This window comes from Triturus cristatus, chromosome 6 (genome assembly GCF_964204655.1).
Source record: "Triturus cristatus chromosome 6, aTriCri1.1, whole genome shotgun sequence".
Lineage (NCBI taxonomy): Eukaryota > Metazoa > Chordata > Amphibia > Caudata > Salamandridae > Triturus > Triturus cristatus.
Genome location: NC_140589.1, coordinates 1,517,585,880 through 1,517,601,255, shown reverse-complemented (window position 1 = coordinate 1,517,601,255; position 15,376 = coordinate 1,517,585,880). Strand labels below are relative to the sequence as shown.

Genomic DNA, 15,376 nt, shown 5'->3' with positions numbered 1-15,376 from the left:
CTGTTTTACTGTTTGAAGTGTTGCCTGACTGCTTTGAACCAAGCTACCAGAGGATAAGCACAGGTTAATTTGGGGTTTGATGTGACTTACCCTGACTAGAATTGTGGTTACTGCTTGACCAGGGCTCACATCCCCATCAATCAGGAAAACTACTTCTAGCAGTAGACCTGCCTAAAATGTTGTCTTTACTTTCTAACCTCCCTGTTGTACTAACGCTCCATTTCCTAGAACAGCTACACCAGGTCCTATCAAAGTAGGTCTGGTGAGAAGGCCAACCTATAATACACAGGAAAGGACTCACTAAGCCACTGGAATCAGCAGGCATGGGATTACCTGATTTCTACATATACTGTCTAGTTCCACTAGCCCATTGTTTGAAATACTGGGCTACAACCCAGTGTGCACCAATGCACGCCTATGTTGAACGAGTATTTGCTTGCACACTCTCTCTACTGTGTCAGATCTGTGTGCCACCACAGGTGGCTCATTGAGATATTGACGTTAATGTCATGACAAGTTCAGCATGGGGACTGCAACTGGAACATCCATATTCACCAATATTACCTTTTGCAGACAACTTGAACCTCCCTCCTACTAGGGAAGAGGATGTTAAGGATCTATTGTGAGACATGGGCATGATGACCATGGAGGTCACTTTTATTTCTCTGCACAGTTTTTGCAGCCACTACTCTGCTATCTCATGCTTCACTCAGAAACCAAAGCAGGACTTCTCACTTTCACTGAGGCACCACAAGATATGCCTCCTCACATCCTACATTGAACTAGCTGACACAGGACACTCCATTCCATACTTGCACACTAGCTTCATGTCCAGTATAGTAGGTACATTCCCGAAGGGCAGACCCAGGTAGGAGGAGTTCCTGGGTTCCCAGCTAACTGACAGAATGAGTGCATTGCTGCAAACAGATGAAGAACACCCTTCTTATTTATAAGCATAAACAGATACAATTCAAGTGTTTGCATCAATATTATTTTACTCATGAACCAATCACAAAATGTGGTGGTGAAGGGGAAAGTAAGTCTACGAGATGCATTCTACTTGGTGCAGATTTTCTACATATGTCTTGGGGATGCCCTGCTCTCACATTTTATTGGTGAGAAGTATTCCTAATCATCTCGGAGATCCTGGAATCTCCCCTTGCCCCTCCACTTCAGGTGGCTCTGCTGGGTGACACCTCGGCTATACCTACAAAGTGATGATTGCTTGCCTCCATTCTACTTGTACTGACTGAGAGACGAGTAGCAATGGTCTGGATGCAGAAGATGATGCCTCAAATAAATATATGGCTACAAGACTCTGCTTACTGTCAGGAAATGTTGGGACAATATGCAGATACTTTACACATTCCCTCCCACACCAGAGACATCTAGACTCTATTCTGCTCTTATCTCTGATGTACAGCTTCCTCTCCTTGGACTTTGAACTCACCTGCTTCATTCCACTTAATGGTTATGTTAATCTTTTATATTTTGTACCCCCAATACATAATTGCCTATCCTATGCTTGCATTTTGAATATGTCTTTGTCCCACTGATATAATGTACTGGCACTGTAGCAATGGCTGTGCTTAATGTTATTATAGTGGAAAACATTATAAACAAAGTAAAGAAAATTGCAGTTCATTTGAATGAAAACATAATTTCCCTATCTGCTCCAAATCTGAAGTTAGCAATTAATAATTGGAATAGGATAACCCAGTTTTATCCTATGAGAGATAGCCTACAGCAGTGAAACATGACTTTGAGAGTTTTTTATTGTCAGCAAATGCATAACTAAAAGAAACGTCTAACTTTTTATATACCATGCACCCTGACCTGTGAGCCTTTAGGGTCTACCTCAGGAGGGGCTTAAAAGTATCAAAAAGTAAGGTTTTGGCCTGGCAAAAAGTTTATATTTTTCCAGGGCGAAAACTGCTCTACAGTCTGCAGTAGCAGGCCTTGACATGTTCTAAAAGTCTACCTTATTGGGTGGCACAATGAGTACTGCAGCAAACTAATAGCATTTAGTCTACACTACAGGTCCTGGGTACATGTAGTCCATTGATTAGGGACTTACAAGTAAATTACATTTGCCAATTGGGTGTAGTCCAATCTTACAATGTTTTAAGGAGCAAGAACAACACTTTAGCACTAGAGAGTAGAGGTAAAGTGCACAGAGTCCTAATGCCAACAAAAAAGAGTTCAGCAGAAATCATGGAGTGAAAGCAAAATATTTGTGGGGTTTTCACACCAAGGATATTAGGTCTAACAACTGGCTATTAAAATATACCCACAAACTGAAAACCTAATTAATTGCTGTCTTAAATAAAAGCTGAAATTATATTTTTATTGTGGCCAGTTTTGGCATCTAAACTGAGATGGGCAGGCACCATTCCAAGATGGCCACCAAACACAAGCATTCTTTTTCTATGTCCATGACAATGACAGCTTTGTGAGTTCATTCACAGTTGCAGACTCAGTCGAAAATTTGTTTTTGGCTATTTCAAGAGTTCTTTCTGACCTTTGGCCAAGGCTGCTGTTTGTCACCATCGTCTGGTTTCTGGCAGAGTTTCTCACTATGGTAGTCAGTGCTATTGATTTGTGTATTTGGGCAGTGGGAGGGTTTAGGCATGTAGTCTGGTAGCACTGCAGTTCGGTATGCTGTATTGCACCATGAGGTGTTCATGGGTACACTCTCGTTTGGCTTAGGAAATTATCCAAAATAAAGTTCAATAAGAACAGGGTTTTGAAGACATGTTCAGATAATGAAAGCAGTCACTGTTACTGTATGGCAGCCATGGTGGTGGTTGCTCATCATTTTGCATGGTGATATCTGTGTGAACTTTAGCCTTAGGCAAAGAGCTAATGTGGGCCCATATTTATCATTTGTCCATGCAGCACAGCAAGACACGTTGCTGCACTGAACTGCATGAACAGGAAAAGGCAAGAATGTGGCGCATTTATCATTATACAGTGCATTCCTGCCCTTTCCTGGTGTTGGTGCACTTTTGGTTGACTAGCGCCAATGCGGACACCATTGTGTCATGGTTCAAGGCAGGATTGTTTTTGTGCTGGAACGGACACCTTCCTGCACAAACACAATCCTCAGAGGCATTTTTCTCTTGCACACATAGAAAGAGGGAAACACTAGCAGAAATAAAGATATTTCTCCTTTTTACGCCTCCCCCGAGGAGGCGTAGCATTTTGACGCATTCCCAGAACTACCATTAACGGTAAATCTGGAAATGAGCCAAAATCCAAGGGTGGATGCGTGGGAACACCCACGCTCCACCCATGGAACACCTCCCTGGAGGAGTGTAGCACGAGGCAGAGATTTGTGCTGCCTTGTATTACTCTAGTTTTATCAAGCCATGCAGTGCCACGGAAGGTGGCCTTGCGTGGTTCATAAATCTCACTTAGGTTTTGCATCACCGTTGCCGTTTGTGCGGCGAAAGGGCAACGCAAAGCCTTATATAAATCTGGCCCTACATATATTGTATGCATGTCTTTTTATTTATTTGTGCTGCAGATCTTAGTGCAAGGCATCTATGAACCAAGCCTGTCTGTGTTCCTAGAAAAATTATTTTTTCTAGAGGTGTTATTTGTTTGTCCTCCTCGAGGCGTTTTCTTTTTATCTATCAACTATATCCATATTATCACCATGTATTGTTTTTTAAACCGTCTCAGAGGTAATATTTACATTAAAAAAGAAGGTGTTTTTCAGTTGTAGATTTGTTTGTCACAATTCTATCAGACAGTTTTGTACAAGGGGACTTGCACTTTGGCTTTGGAAATTGTAAGCTGTTTTATGCTGGTGCTGCCATGGTCTGGGACACCTATTTTCGGCCTTAGCATATCTGTTTTTCATCCCTTTTTTAATGTAATGAAAAAAACAATATTACTATTTACACATAGGTGCTCCCATAGTGACAATGAGTTATAAGGCCCAGCGCAGGTCAGGGAGCTTTTGGTCGCCTCTCTGGGCGTGCAGTGGCCTCACTGGGATCTGGGGATAAGGAGGGAACATGAAAACGTTGCCTCTGAGATAAGTGCTTCGGGTACGTATGAAACTAACAGAAATAATTTGCGCATCAATTGAAAAAAAGTGTTTACATTTGTTGATCTTTCATATCTGTGTACCCTAGAGATTATAAGTCTGGATCCTAACTGGATCCTAACTGCGCATGCGGGTTGTTAGTTTCTCAAGGGTGCATGCAGCATGCCCAGGAAATGTTCTTCTGGGGTAGTGAAGCGTTTGTCCCTTAAATGCACTAGGTCTTAGGTTCAAGTAAAGAGGCAGAATTACCATTTCAGCGGGGCAGTTGGGCACTCGGCACTGATTTGTGAGGTTGCATATAAAATGTTGTTGCTGGGCAAGTGAGTGAATGTAAGAATGAGTCAGTGGGTGAATGAGCAGATTAATGTGTCCAAGGAAGAGTGACCGAGTGCATGGATTATGACTGCAATCATTTTTTTCAACTTAAAACAGACACTTTATACCTATCAATTCTTAGGCCACTTCTGGTAGGACATACAGAACTTTGATCCTTAATAATAGCATATCTATTAGGATATACAAAAAAGCATAAAATCATTAGACTTGAGAAAGTGAATACGCAACTTTAAATGTTGAAGACAAATCCTCTTTTTGACCTAGTGTGCTGAAAACTAAAATTACTTGTTACAGCAAACAAATGATGGATGGAATGCTGACCATGCAAATGTTCTCCCCCAGTCAAAAGATCTGGGTTAAATCCATCGTTCTTTTGCCCACTATGCCACCTCAGTTTGGACCCAGCCATATGCGAATCAGTCTTGACCCTGTGCCCCATGGGAACAGTTCAGACCGAACTGCCAGGCCAGGTCCTCCCTGGACTGGAAACAAGCATTCTGGGATCCGTTTTAGGGTATGTCACCCTTCTTCAGCCTGGCTAGCTTGAATCCAGTGGCACAGTGAGCAAGGGGCCCACGTCTGATTATACCCATCCCACTTAGGGCGTAAAGTGTTACAGCAAACAAATGATGGACGGAATGCTGACCATGCAAACATTCTCCCCCAGTCAAAAGATCTGGGTAAAATCCATCATTCTTTTGCCCACTACGCCACCCTAGTTTGGACCCAGCCATATGCGAATCAGTCTTGACCCTGTGCCCCATGAGAACAGTCCAGACCGAACTGCCAGGCCAGGTCCTCCCTGGACCAGAAACAAGCATCCTGGGACCAGTTTCAGGGTATGTCACCCTTCTTCAGCCAGGCTAGCTTGAATCCAGTGGCACATTGAGCAAGGGGCCCACGTCTGGGCATACCCATCCCACTTAGGGCAAAAAGTTTTACAGCAAACAAATGATGGATGGAATGCTGACCATGCAAACATTCTCTCCCAGTCAAAAGATCTGGGTTAAATCCATCGTTCTTTTGCCCACTACGCCACTCCAGTTTGGACCCAGTCATATGCCAATCAGTCTTGACCCTGTGCCCCATGGGAACAGTCCAGACCGAACTGCCAGGCCAGGTCCTCCCTGGACCAGAAACAAGCATCCTGGGACCGGTTTCAGGGTATGTCTCCCTTCTTCAGCCAGGCAAGCTTGAATCCAGTGGCACAGTGAGCAAGGGGCCCACGCCTGGACATACCCATCCCACTTAGAGCGAAAGGTGTTACAGCAAACAAATGATGGACGGAATGCTGACCATGCAAACATTCTCCCCAGTCAAAAGATCTGGGCAAAAAAACGAATGATTTAGGCCCAGATCTCTTTGCTGGGGTAAATGTATGACATTGTTCTGCATTCTGTCCATCAACTGTTGTTTTTGCATTTGTCAGCCCGAGTGGGATGGGTATGCCCAGACGTCGGTCCCGTGCTCTCCATGCCACTGGAATCAAGCTATCCTGGCTGAAGAGGGGTGAAACCCCGAAACTGGTCCTAGGATGCGTGATTCCAGTCCAGGAAGAACCTGGTTTGGCAGTTCGGGCTGGACTGTTCCCATGAGGCACAGGGTCAAGACTGATTTGCATATGGCTGGGTTCAAACTGGAATGGCATGGTGAGCAAAACAACAATGGATTTAGGCCCAGATCTCTGTACTGGGGTGAATGTATGACATAGTTCTACATTCTGTCCATCAACTGTTGTTTTTGCAAACTAAAATTACAGTCGAATTTTTTGACAATGTTTCTTTTCACTATCATCAAAAAGAGACTGCACAAGCAACTTCCCCATCCCACATTCTCTGGCATCCTGAGGTTATGCAGAGGTGGTGCATGCTAAGGGATCTATATTAATGTCCTTAGGTACTGAAACCTGCTAAAGCAAGTAGTTGTGCCTACCTCAAAGACCTATAGTAACAACTTAAGGTACTGCAGCCTGCTACAGAAAGGACTTGTACCTGACCCAAGGAACCGCTTGTAATTGCTTAAACCTGCTACAGAAAGGATTTGTGTCTGTCTTAAGAGACGTCTAGTAGCGACCTAAGGACCTATTGTCTGCATCAGTAAAGTGCCTAATGCAGCTTTTAAAACCTCAGAGAGCATGGAAGTAAAACATTTGTCTGGGGGTAGGGGGGGTTGTATATTTCTGTTTAATTACATTTTACGTCTTTGTCTTTTACAGATTAAGAAAATGGTAAATAGTGGGTCTGAGTGTGCAATATGAAAAAGCTTTTACAAAGCTGATAGGTCTGGCTTGAATGTGCAGTTAAAGGTGAGCCCTATGCCAATGTTTGTTTATATAAAAGCAGGACCTATTGGCTTTGTCAAGTCTTATTTTGTAATGACTTTGAGTGATTTGTTCAGAGGAACATAAAACAGTTTGTGGTTTCAAATAAAAGTGAAACCTGGCACTTATGTACAAAAAAAGCACACACATGCAAAGAAGCAAGATTCACATGTGTGCACACATGAACAACTGCTTAGTTGTAAAAGGTTCCATGTCATATGACACCTCCTGTCTGTCCTTTTGCTGTGGTCAGCCACATTTGGTGCTCTGAGATTCTAATTCTATACTTGTAATCATAGAAGCAAAAATAGAAATCAGAAACAAAATCAGAAACGCATCGTTTGGTAGCTAAACTTCCATTACCGCTTGCAATTTTAACACATGACATAGACCACTTGAACATAATTGAAAGGAATATAAAAGGAACATACTGTTCATTTGGATAATGTTGAACACTGACTTGATTCTTCTTCGACAAAGTACTCTCTGCGTGTCCAAGACTATAAACAACTAAGTTATTTCAGTTCCATTGCTGTTTTTGAACATTTTTATACCCTGTGTTTGTTTATCAGTACAAGGTGGACGCATCTGTTCGCTACATTACTGCAACATGAAGTGCAGAACACAAGAGACTCATTGAAACGTGGATAGGCAACCACTACCCAATTCAAATGATTTCTGTAAAAGTTTGATTTGTTAACAATGCAGGAGCAATTAAAACATGAACAGAACTAAGCTTGATTTTGTACTGAACCTTATCCACATGCCTGAAGCACACCCCTCAACCAATTGCAAAGCCAGCAAATCCACTTGCAACACTGGTTGCCACATTCTTATGCCTCTGAGAGGATTTGCATATCAACGCCACCAGATGTTTTCATAAAACCAAACCTAACAATGTGATTGATGGTGATTTTGGATGCTACTTAGAAGAAGTTTGAACACATTATGCATTTTGAGAGGATGAATGGGGGATGGATGTCACTCGCAGTTTCGGTTAGCTGTCAGTGGTGATAGCTTAATCGCAGAAAACTACTCACCTTCCCCCATGTCCAGTAACACCTGTACAGAATATTCGCAGGAACTCTTAATATGAAGGTGAATTCATTGGTCGAAGGAATTTCAACTAGTGGACTCTTCTTCTGATTAAAAAATCTTCTCCAGAAGTTGTAGAACGTTTAGTGTCTCCTTTTCATGGTCCTCCTAGCTCCCTAACATGCCACCTGGTAAAGAAAGCCACACCTACATACCCCATCTTTTGGACTCTACAGTAGCACTGCAATAAAATGTTCTCTGTTGATCCTCGAGCAAAGACTGCACTATATAAAATATGTAAAATAAAGATTGTCCACTAGAAGCTGAATGGCACTTTTTCAATTGAGAGTGGTATACTAAAACTATTAGGGGTTGAATTAATGCTGCCTGTGCCATGTTATACCACACTATTGTTTTATCTAAGACAGTTGTCCTCCTGCTAATCACAGGTGTAGTCATGCTGCTATCAGTAATGCAATGGGGTAATACATTCAAAAATGCCATAGTTGACTAAACGTCCATCTCCCATAATGATCAGTAATCCGGCTGTCTTATATTGTTGCTTCGGGTTACCCCTCACATACATGTGAGATCCCACGGTCAAAACACTCCAGAGTAAAATCACTAACAAACAACAACTGTATTCTTAGAACATATAATCTTAACTTTAATATCTTAATCACTAACTTTCAGAGCAGGTAGCTCTATTTAAATTCAAATACTTGCTAAATCACATCAAAGCTAGCCATTTCCAATGTGTCTTTGAGTACTTTATGATTAGTCTTAAAATAGACTCTCATCTTAAAAATGCATGCTCAGGTACCTTTGGTAATTTTATCTTGCACACTTAAACCCATTCATTCTTATTGAACATGGAAGACAAACAAGTGACCATTCATTCTTATTGAACATGGAAGACAAACAAGTGACCTATATTGGCTCAAGACTTGACTAATGTAATGCCATCTCTATAGGGTAAAAACAACACTACTAGATTGTCCTAAATCGTCACAAAATTATGCCACCATATTTGTTACAGCTTCACCAATTTTTAAGAGAGCAAACCTATTTTAACTCATTTACTTTGTCCCCCCTCCCTGATTTGGGAGAGAATTCATTTTTAAGCACCTTGCTTAGTCCATAAATGCTTGATTGACATAGTTCCTTGTTTTCTTACATAAACAAAATCAGCAAATAGTACCCATCTCGATGTCTGTGATATTTGCATCAACACCTACTAAAACACCTCCTAAAAGGTCGCTACTTTTAGTAAATCCTGACTTTGGGCAAAGCTTTTCGAAACTTGCCCCCAAATTTTCCTAAATCTAAATATCAAGAGTATTATTAATTCACTCTGTCCCTTCAGGAAGACACTTAGGGACATATTTACCAAATATGTCACACAGTGCAGCACAGCAAGTCAATACGGCGCATTCCTGCCTTTTCCCTGCGCTGGCGCACAATGTGCTGCAGGAACTCTTGCATCATGGTGCCAGAGTGCCTGTGTTGTAAGCAGGAAGGGATATTTCTCTTCGTTATGCCTCCCTTGGGGATGTTCAGCAGTTTAGGAGTATTCCCAGATCTATCACTTATGGCAAATCTCATAATGCATCAAAATCCATTGGGCTTGAATGGGAACACCCATGCACCATCCATAGAACACCTTCCTGAGACAGTGTAACCAATGCAGCGGTTTGTGCTGTGTTGTGTTACTTTGGATTTATCAAGCCACATAGGGTCACGCAAGGTGGCTTTGCGTGGCTTGATAAATCGCATTTAAGGGTTGCGTCATGCATGTACCCCACTGCGCTGTGCAAAAGCAATGCAACCCTTTCATAAATATGGCCCTAAAGACATTGCTCTTCTTGCCGGAGTTAGTTTGCTTCCAACCCTCTGGCACCAACAGATATATAGTTGGAAGTGCACAGTAACATTGACAAATGACACAGTCATGCCCCTAAATATATTCTTAGGTTCATAGACAGAACGATTTGTGCACCTCTCTAGAATGCCGTCCCTCAGCATTACCATTCACCTTATATCCATTCAGACATAGTGATCCACACACCTGTAATACAGAAGAAAATTCTGTTCATGATTAGACACGTTTGATTATCGATTACATGCAAATCCCCTTCAGACATCATGAACAATCATACATAACCTTTGATAAGGTGTCACAAATTTAAAAGAGAAAAATTACAAGGTTAGATATCTGAAATATTTCACATTTTAGAATGGATACCGAATGCCACATTGCAATAGGATATTTCATAATGATAGATATTGACCGTGAGTTAGAACATCTTGTGCTATCATACATTGCGCAAACATTTGTAGATATACAGTTTTTTGATAGTGTGCAAACTAAATAAACAGAACTGCTGCTTACCTGTTTTTGCTAACTCATTATTGGGCTCATATTTTTCAATTAGCTGCTGAACTTGCTCCTGTTTCAGAAAGGGATACAGAATTTCATTTAACCGCGGGTCTCGTTGTTTGCAATTAATAAACTCCATCATCTGGTCAACGGTGAGGCATGGTTTACTTTTGGCACCACTGCAGAAAAAAGAATAATTAAAAGAAAGTTAAATGGGAATCCTATTACTTTAGTGTAAGTGCGTATAATAAGGGCCATGTATTCTCTTGTTCAAATGCCAAGAAACCTTGCACAAATATTTAAGATCAATTTAAAGACACTTTCATACATTTTAATAATTGCACCCAACCACATTGAAGAAATTATGTTGCCCTCATTCCCAAATGTGCAAACCATAACTATTTAGAGATCAGTGGGTTTTCATTGATAAGGTTTTTCACAGCCCCCTTTGACAATAAAGTGCTAATATTAATTGCACAACTGTATTTCCTGGAAAAAAACAGACTTTCCTACTGTGATCCAAAACGTTGGATGACAAGTTGTTTTTTGTAATTGTCTCGAGGGTTCATTTAAAAAGCTAAACAAAATTTAAATTCAATTTTTTCAATGATGACTTTAAACTAAGATTGAGAAAGTGAAAGTTAAATACCCTTCTTGCTATCAATTATTGCAAGCATTGCTTTTTTCAGGCAACCTTCTTTTTACGCATGCCTTAACTACTATTGTGAAGAACACACACATGCAAACCTCAAAAACCATTTCATAGGATAATCCATCTTTTTAATGTGTTCTCCTTGTTTAGTTGCTCTGTACATCTGGTAAGTTGAATACTGCTGAGACTGAGACCCCGGCACATATACACGTTTTAAAAGTATACACATTTTGTTCTTTAAATAGTTCTCATGCCCACCTTCACGAAGGTTCCATGCTGGGACGGCTCCTCCATTGGAGCAGAGAAGCATCAACCCACTTAACCCCCCCCCCCCAAAGTCCCAGAGATAACAAATAAAATGGTAATTCCTTAACATGGTATTTTTCATGCCCTGTCCGAACAGAGCATCAGGACGGGGGCGGCCAGCCACACATGTGCACTTTCAACATTTCTAACCCAGCTGGTTTTAGACAGCTGGGTTAGAGCAAGTGCAAGCCTCCAGAGCACTGTGGAGCGCTGAGTGAGGCTGCTCCCTTTAATCAGGGCACTGCTCTCATGCTGCATGGGAAATAGCACCAGGATTGGTAAATGGAGTTGCTACTCCCATTTCCTGCAAAAAAAGCGGTCCGGACCGGAGGACATCGTGTGCGTGAAAGGTAAGTGTTTTATAAATGTATTATTTGTGTTCACATTTTTCAAAATATACTATTTGTGCATGTGTGACCCCTCCCCTCTCAGTAGATGCCAGCCGCTACTGGAATCCTGCAAAGCTGCCAGACTACAGATGTGGACAATAGAGACAAGCACACTGAGTCAACTGTATTAAAACTATAATATGTATTTTAGACTGCATATTATGCTAGCGTCACATAACACATATCTACATCCCTGTAAAATATAATGTGGCATTAAATGCATAACTTATGTTGGATCACTGATAAATTACCACAAACTAGTAAGAAAAGATAGTGGCGAAGTAAGATTGCATTTACCAATGTGGTCACAAGACATAATAAAATAACAGACCTATTGATTGAGTGCACCCTAATGCCGTCAGCTGTCTCCTGGTGCTATTAAAAAATAACAGATGCTTGTTTTGCTGAACAGAACTCCTTTTAGGAACCTCATAAGGATCAAATGTTGAGTGGACCCACTAGAATATGAACCTTAGATCTTAGAGTTCCTGCAGTGGATCCAATAGTCCATTGAGCTTCTACTCCAAGCAACATACGGTTTACCAATTTTCACCGAAAGTGCATTTCAGTTTCTGACTGGAATCACATTTACTACAAACTTCATATCCATTCTGATCTCCTGCTGTCACCCCGTAGGGCTCTGACAATAAGCACTACATTGGTGGGAAGGGCTACAGGTGCCCTGCATGAACAAATCCGCAGGCTACATCTGTATCAATCGGACACACAATAAGTGATGGCATAAATAGTTGCAAATAGTCTAAACAACTGACAATCACTGTTGGCAGCATTCCAACCCATTGTTACGCTCACACTTTGCCACACAAGACAGAGGCCCACCTCATGCAAAGCAGTATTGACTCTGATCATCATGGGCACAGTCCACATCGAACTGCAAGGCGGTATGTTGGAACACAAGCAACCCCAGACCAGTTTCGGCCTTATCATTCCTTGACTGTAAGGTATAGCTTGGATCCTGCAGCACAGTGATCAGTAGACCCATATCTAGGTATACCCGTTGCCATTTAAGGAGTTGTGTTAAACACACAAAAGGAGATGGGAAGAATGATTGCAAATAGTCTAAATCAGTGGCAATCTCTCTGGGCAGCAGGCCAGCCTATTGTTTTGCCCCCCTTGTTGCACTTTAGGCAGATGCCAATCATATGCAAATCTGACCCTGCTCCTCATGGAAACTGTTGGAAGGCGGACCCCGAGGAGTCGGCGAGACCACCAAGGGGGGCCCTCACACTGTACGAAGTAGCCGAGCGCTGCCGAGAAGTCTCCTGAGAGATCCTTCTCCTATCACGTACTAGCCCAGTAACAACACCACACAGGACTCAAGGAGGTTGTCTCAAGACAAGCAATTCTTTATCAGCAATAAAAAGGTTACGAGGTCAATATTTACACGAAGGAATCGAGGGATACACCAAAAGTCTCAGTGTCTCTTTGGAAGGGTAGGGGTAGCGGGACACTCTTTGGCAGGAGTGCGGTACGAGGGTACCTGGGACCCAGTTCTTATCCTCAAGCTGGAGGACCTCCGGATCTCGGAGGGGTCGAGCCGCGACGGCGTCAGCAGGGCTCTGGCGTACAGTTCGTGGAGAGCCGCGATCCAATCAGCAGGGCTCTCAAGATGGTTTCTGCTCAGCTCGAGCCGCGACGTCGTCAGCAGGGCTCCGAGGGAGGTTTCAGCGAGGTTGGGCCGCGACAGCGTCAGCAGGGCTCCGATGTTCCAAGTGGCTTCAAAGTGTTCACAAGAAGGAGCCGCGACGCAGTCAGCAGGGCTCGTGATGGTTCCGACAAGAGTTCTTCTCCGTAGGGTAAGCCGCGATTCAATCAGCAGGGCTCTCGACTCCGGGATACAACTGCCGATCTGTGGCGGGGTTGCCCCAGATATAGGTCTGGAGCCCTTTGATGTCCGGACCCAGGCGCCCGGTGGGGGCGGAGAGGCTGGGTGGAGGTGGCCAGATGCCCAGCTGGAGAGGCGCCAGGCCCAGGGGAGTTGCAGGGCGATCACACCTCGAGAGGGGAGGACAGTTGGGGGTCCCATCGATACTGTCCTCCGCCGGGGGCGATGAATGGTTCCTGCGGCACCCCCTGGCCAGTTCGTGGTGCCTCGATGTCGGGGCTTCGCTGGGGTCGAGGCCGGGTTGAGCGGGGTCACGCTGGCTGGTGCACAGAGTCACGTGGGTGCCAACAAGATGGCGGAGCCACGAGGGGTATGCGACCTCGTGCAGCTCAGGAGGAAGGGCCTCGGTGCAGTTCAGAAGGGTGGCCCGTGAAGGCCGGGGCAGGGAACGGGCACAATCCACAGGGGTAAGGACCATGCCACGAGGCCGGGTCCAACAGGCGTCCCCCCCAGCCGAAGGCATGGAGAGTCACCCATCTCCTTGGGGATTCTCCTCGTCAAGGCGGAAGAAGCGGGACAGGCCGTCGGCGTTGGCGTGGTCATTGCCGGGCCGGTGTTCAACGTCAAAGTCCATCCCTTGTAGCGAGATGGACCACCGCAGCAGCTTGGGGTTCTCGCCCCGCATTTGCATTAACCACCGCAGGGGCCGGTGGTCGGTCTGGACCCGGAAGTGGGTACCGAAGAGGTAGGGCCGGAGTTTCTTAAGGGCCCACACCACAGCGAAGGCCTCACGCTCGATGGTGCTCCATCGTTGCTCCCGGGGCAGTAGCCGTCGGCTGATGAAGGCCACTGGTCGGTCGAGCCCCTCTTCATTGGCCTGGGACAGGACGGCCCCGATCCCATACTCGGAGGCGTCCGTCTGCACCACGAACTCCTTATTGTAGTCAGGGGCCTGTAGCACCGGGGCAGTACACATTGCGGTTTTTAGGGTGTCGAAGGCTGCTTGGCAGCGGGGTGTCCAGTGCACCTTCTTGGGCTGCTTTTTGGACGTTAGCTCTGTGAGGGGGCCAACAATGCTCCCATAGTCCCGGATAAACCGCCGGTAGTATCCAGTGAGACCCAGGAAGGCCCGGACAGCGGTCTGGGTAGTGGGGGGTTCCCAGGCCTGGATTGCATCTATTTTCGGTTGGAGAGGGGCCACCTGCCCGCTCCCCACTTGATGGCCCAGGTAGGTCACGGATCCGTGGCCGATCTGGCATTTGCTGGCCTTGATTGTGAGCCCGGCCCGCTGGAGGGCGGCCAGGACGGCTTTAATGTGAAGGAGGTGCTCTGCCCAGTGGTTGCTGTACACGGCAATGTCATCTAGGTAGGCCGCGCTGAAGGCCTCAAGCCCGGCCAAAACCTTGTTCACCAGTCTTTGAAAAGTGGCCGGGGCGTTCTTCATTCCGAAGGGCATCACCCGAAAGTGGTAATGCCCATCCGGGGTCGAAAAGGCGGATCTTTCTTGAGCGCCGGGGGTGAGCTGGATCTGCCAGTACCCGGCGGTGAGGTCCAGCGTGCTCAAGTAGCGGGCGGCCCCTAAACGGTCGATGAGTTCGTCGGCCCTGGGTATAGGGTGGGCGTCCGTCTTGGTCACAGCATTCAGGGCTCGGTAGTCCACGCAGAATCGCAACTCCGGGGGGTGGCCGGGAGCTGCGGCCTTTGGCACCAGGACGACAGGACTGGCCCACGGGCTGTCGGAGGGTTTGATGACCCCCAGGGCCAGCATCTTCGTTACTTCGGCCTGGATGCATGCCCGCACTCGGTCGGGTACCCGGTAGGCTCTGTGTCGCACGGGGGGGCTCTCCCCGGTGTCGACGTCGTGGACGCACCAGTGGGTCACCCCCGGGGTGAGGCAGAAGAGGGCTGCGTAGTCCTGCAGCAGTTGCTGGCAGTCGTTGCGCTGTTCCGGAGTCAGGGAAGAGGCGAGTTGGACACCCTCGATTGTTCCATCATGGACGTTGGACTGCAAGAGGTCGGGCAGGGGCTCGGAGTCGTCCTCGCCCCCCTCGTCGG

The 15,376-nt window shown here is 45.2% G+C and overlaps 1 protein-coding gene across 3 annotated transcripts in view; it reads right to left on the bottom strand.

The window, feature by feature from the left end:
• Positions 1 to 15,376, bottom strand: part of PLCB1 (phospholipase C beta 1) — a 2,173,917-nt gene that overhangs the window by 922,487 nt on the left and 1,236,054 nt on the right. For all 3 annotated transcript variants that reach the window (XM_085612648.1, XM_085612647.1, XM_085612649.1), the window contains exon 9: positions 10,141 to 10,307. In XM_085612648.1, coding sequence (XP_085468774.1) covers positions 10,141 to 10,307 — 167 coding nt within the window. The remainder of the gene's footprint in view (positions 1 to 10,140; positions 10,308 to 15,376) is intronic.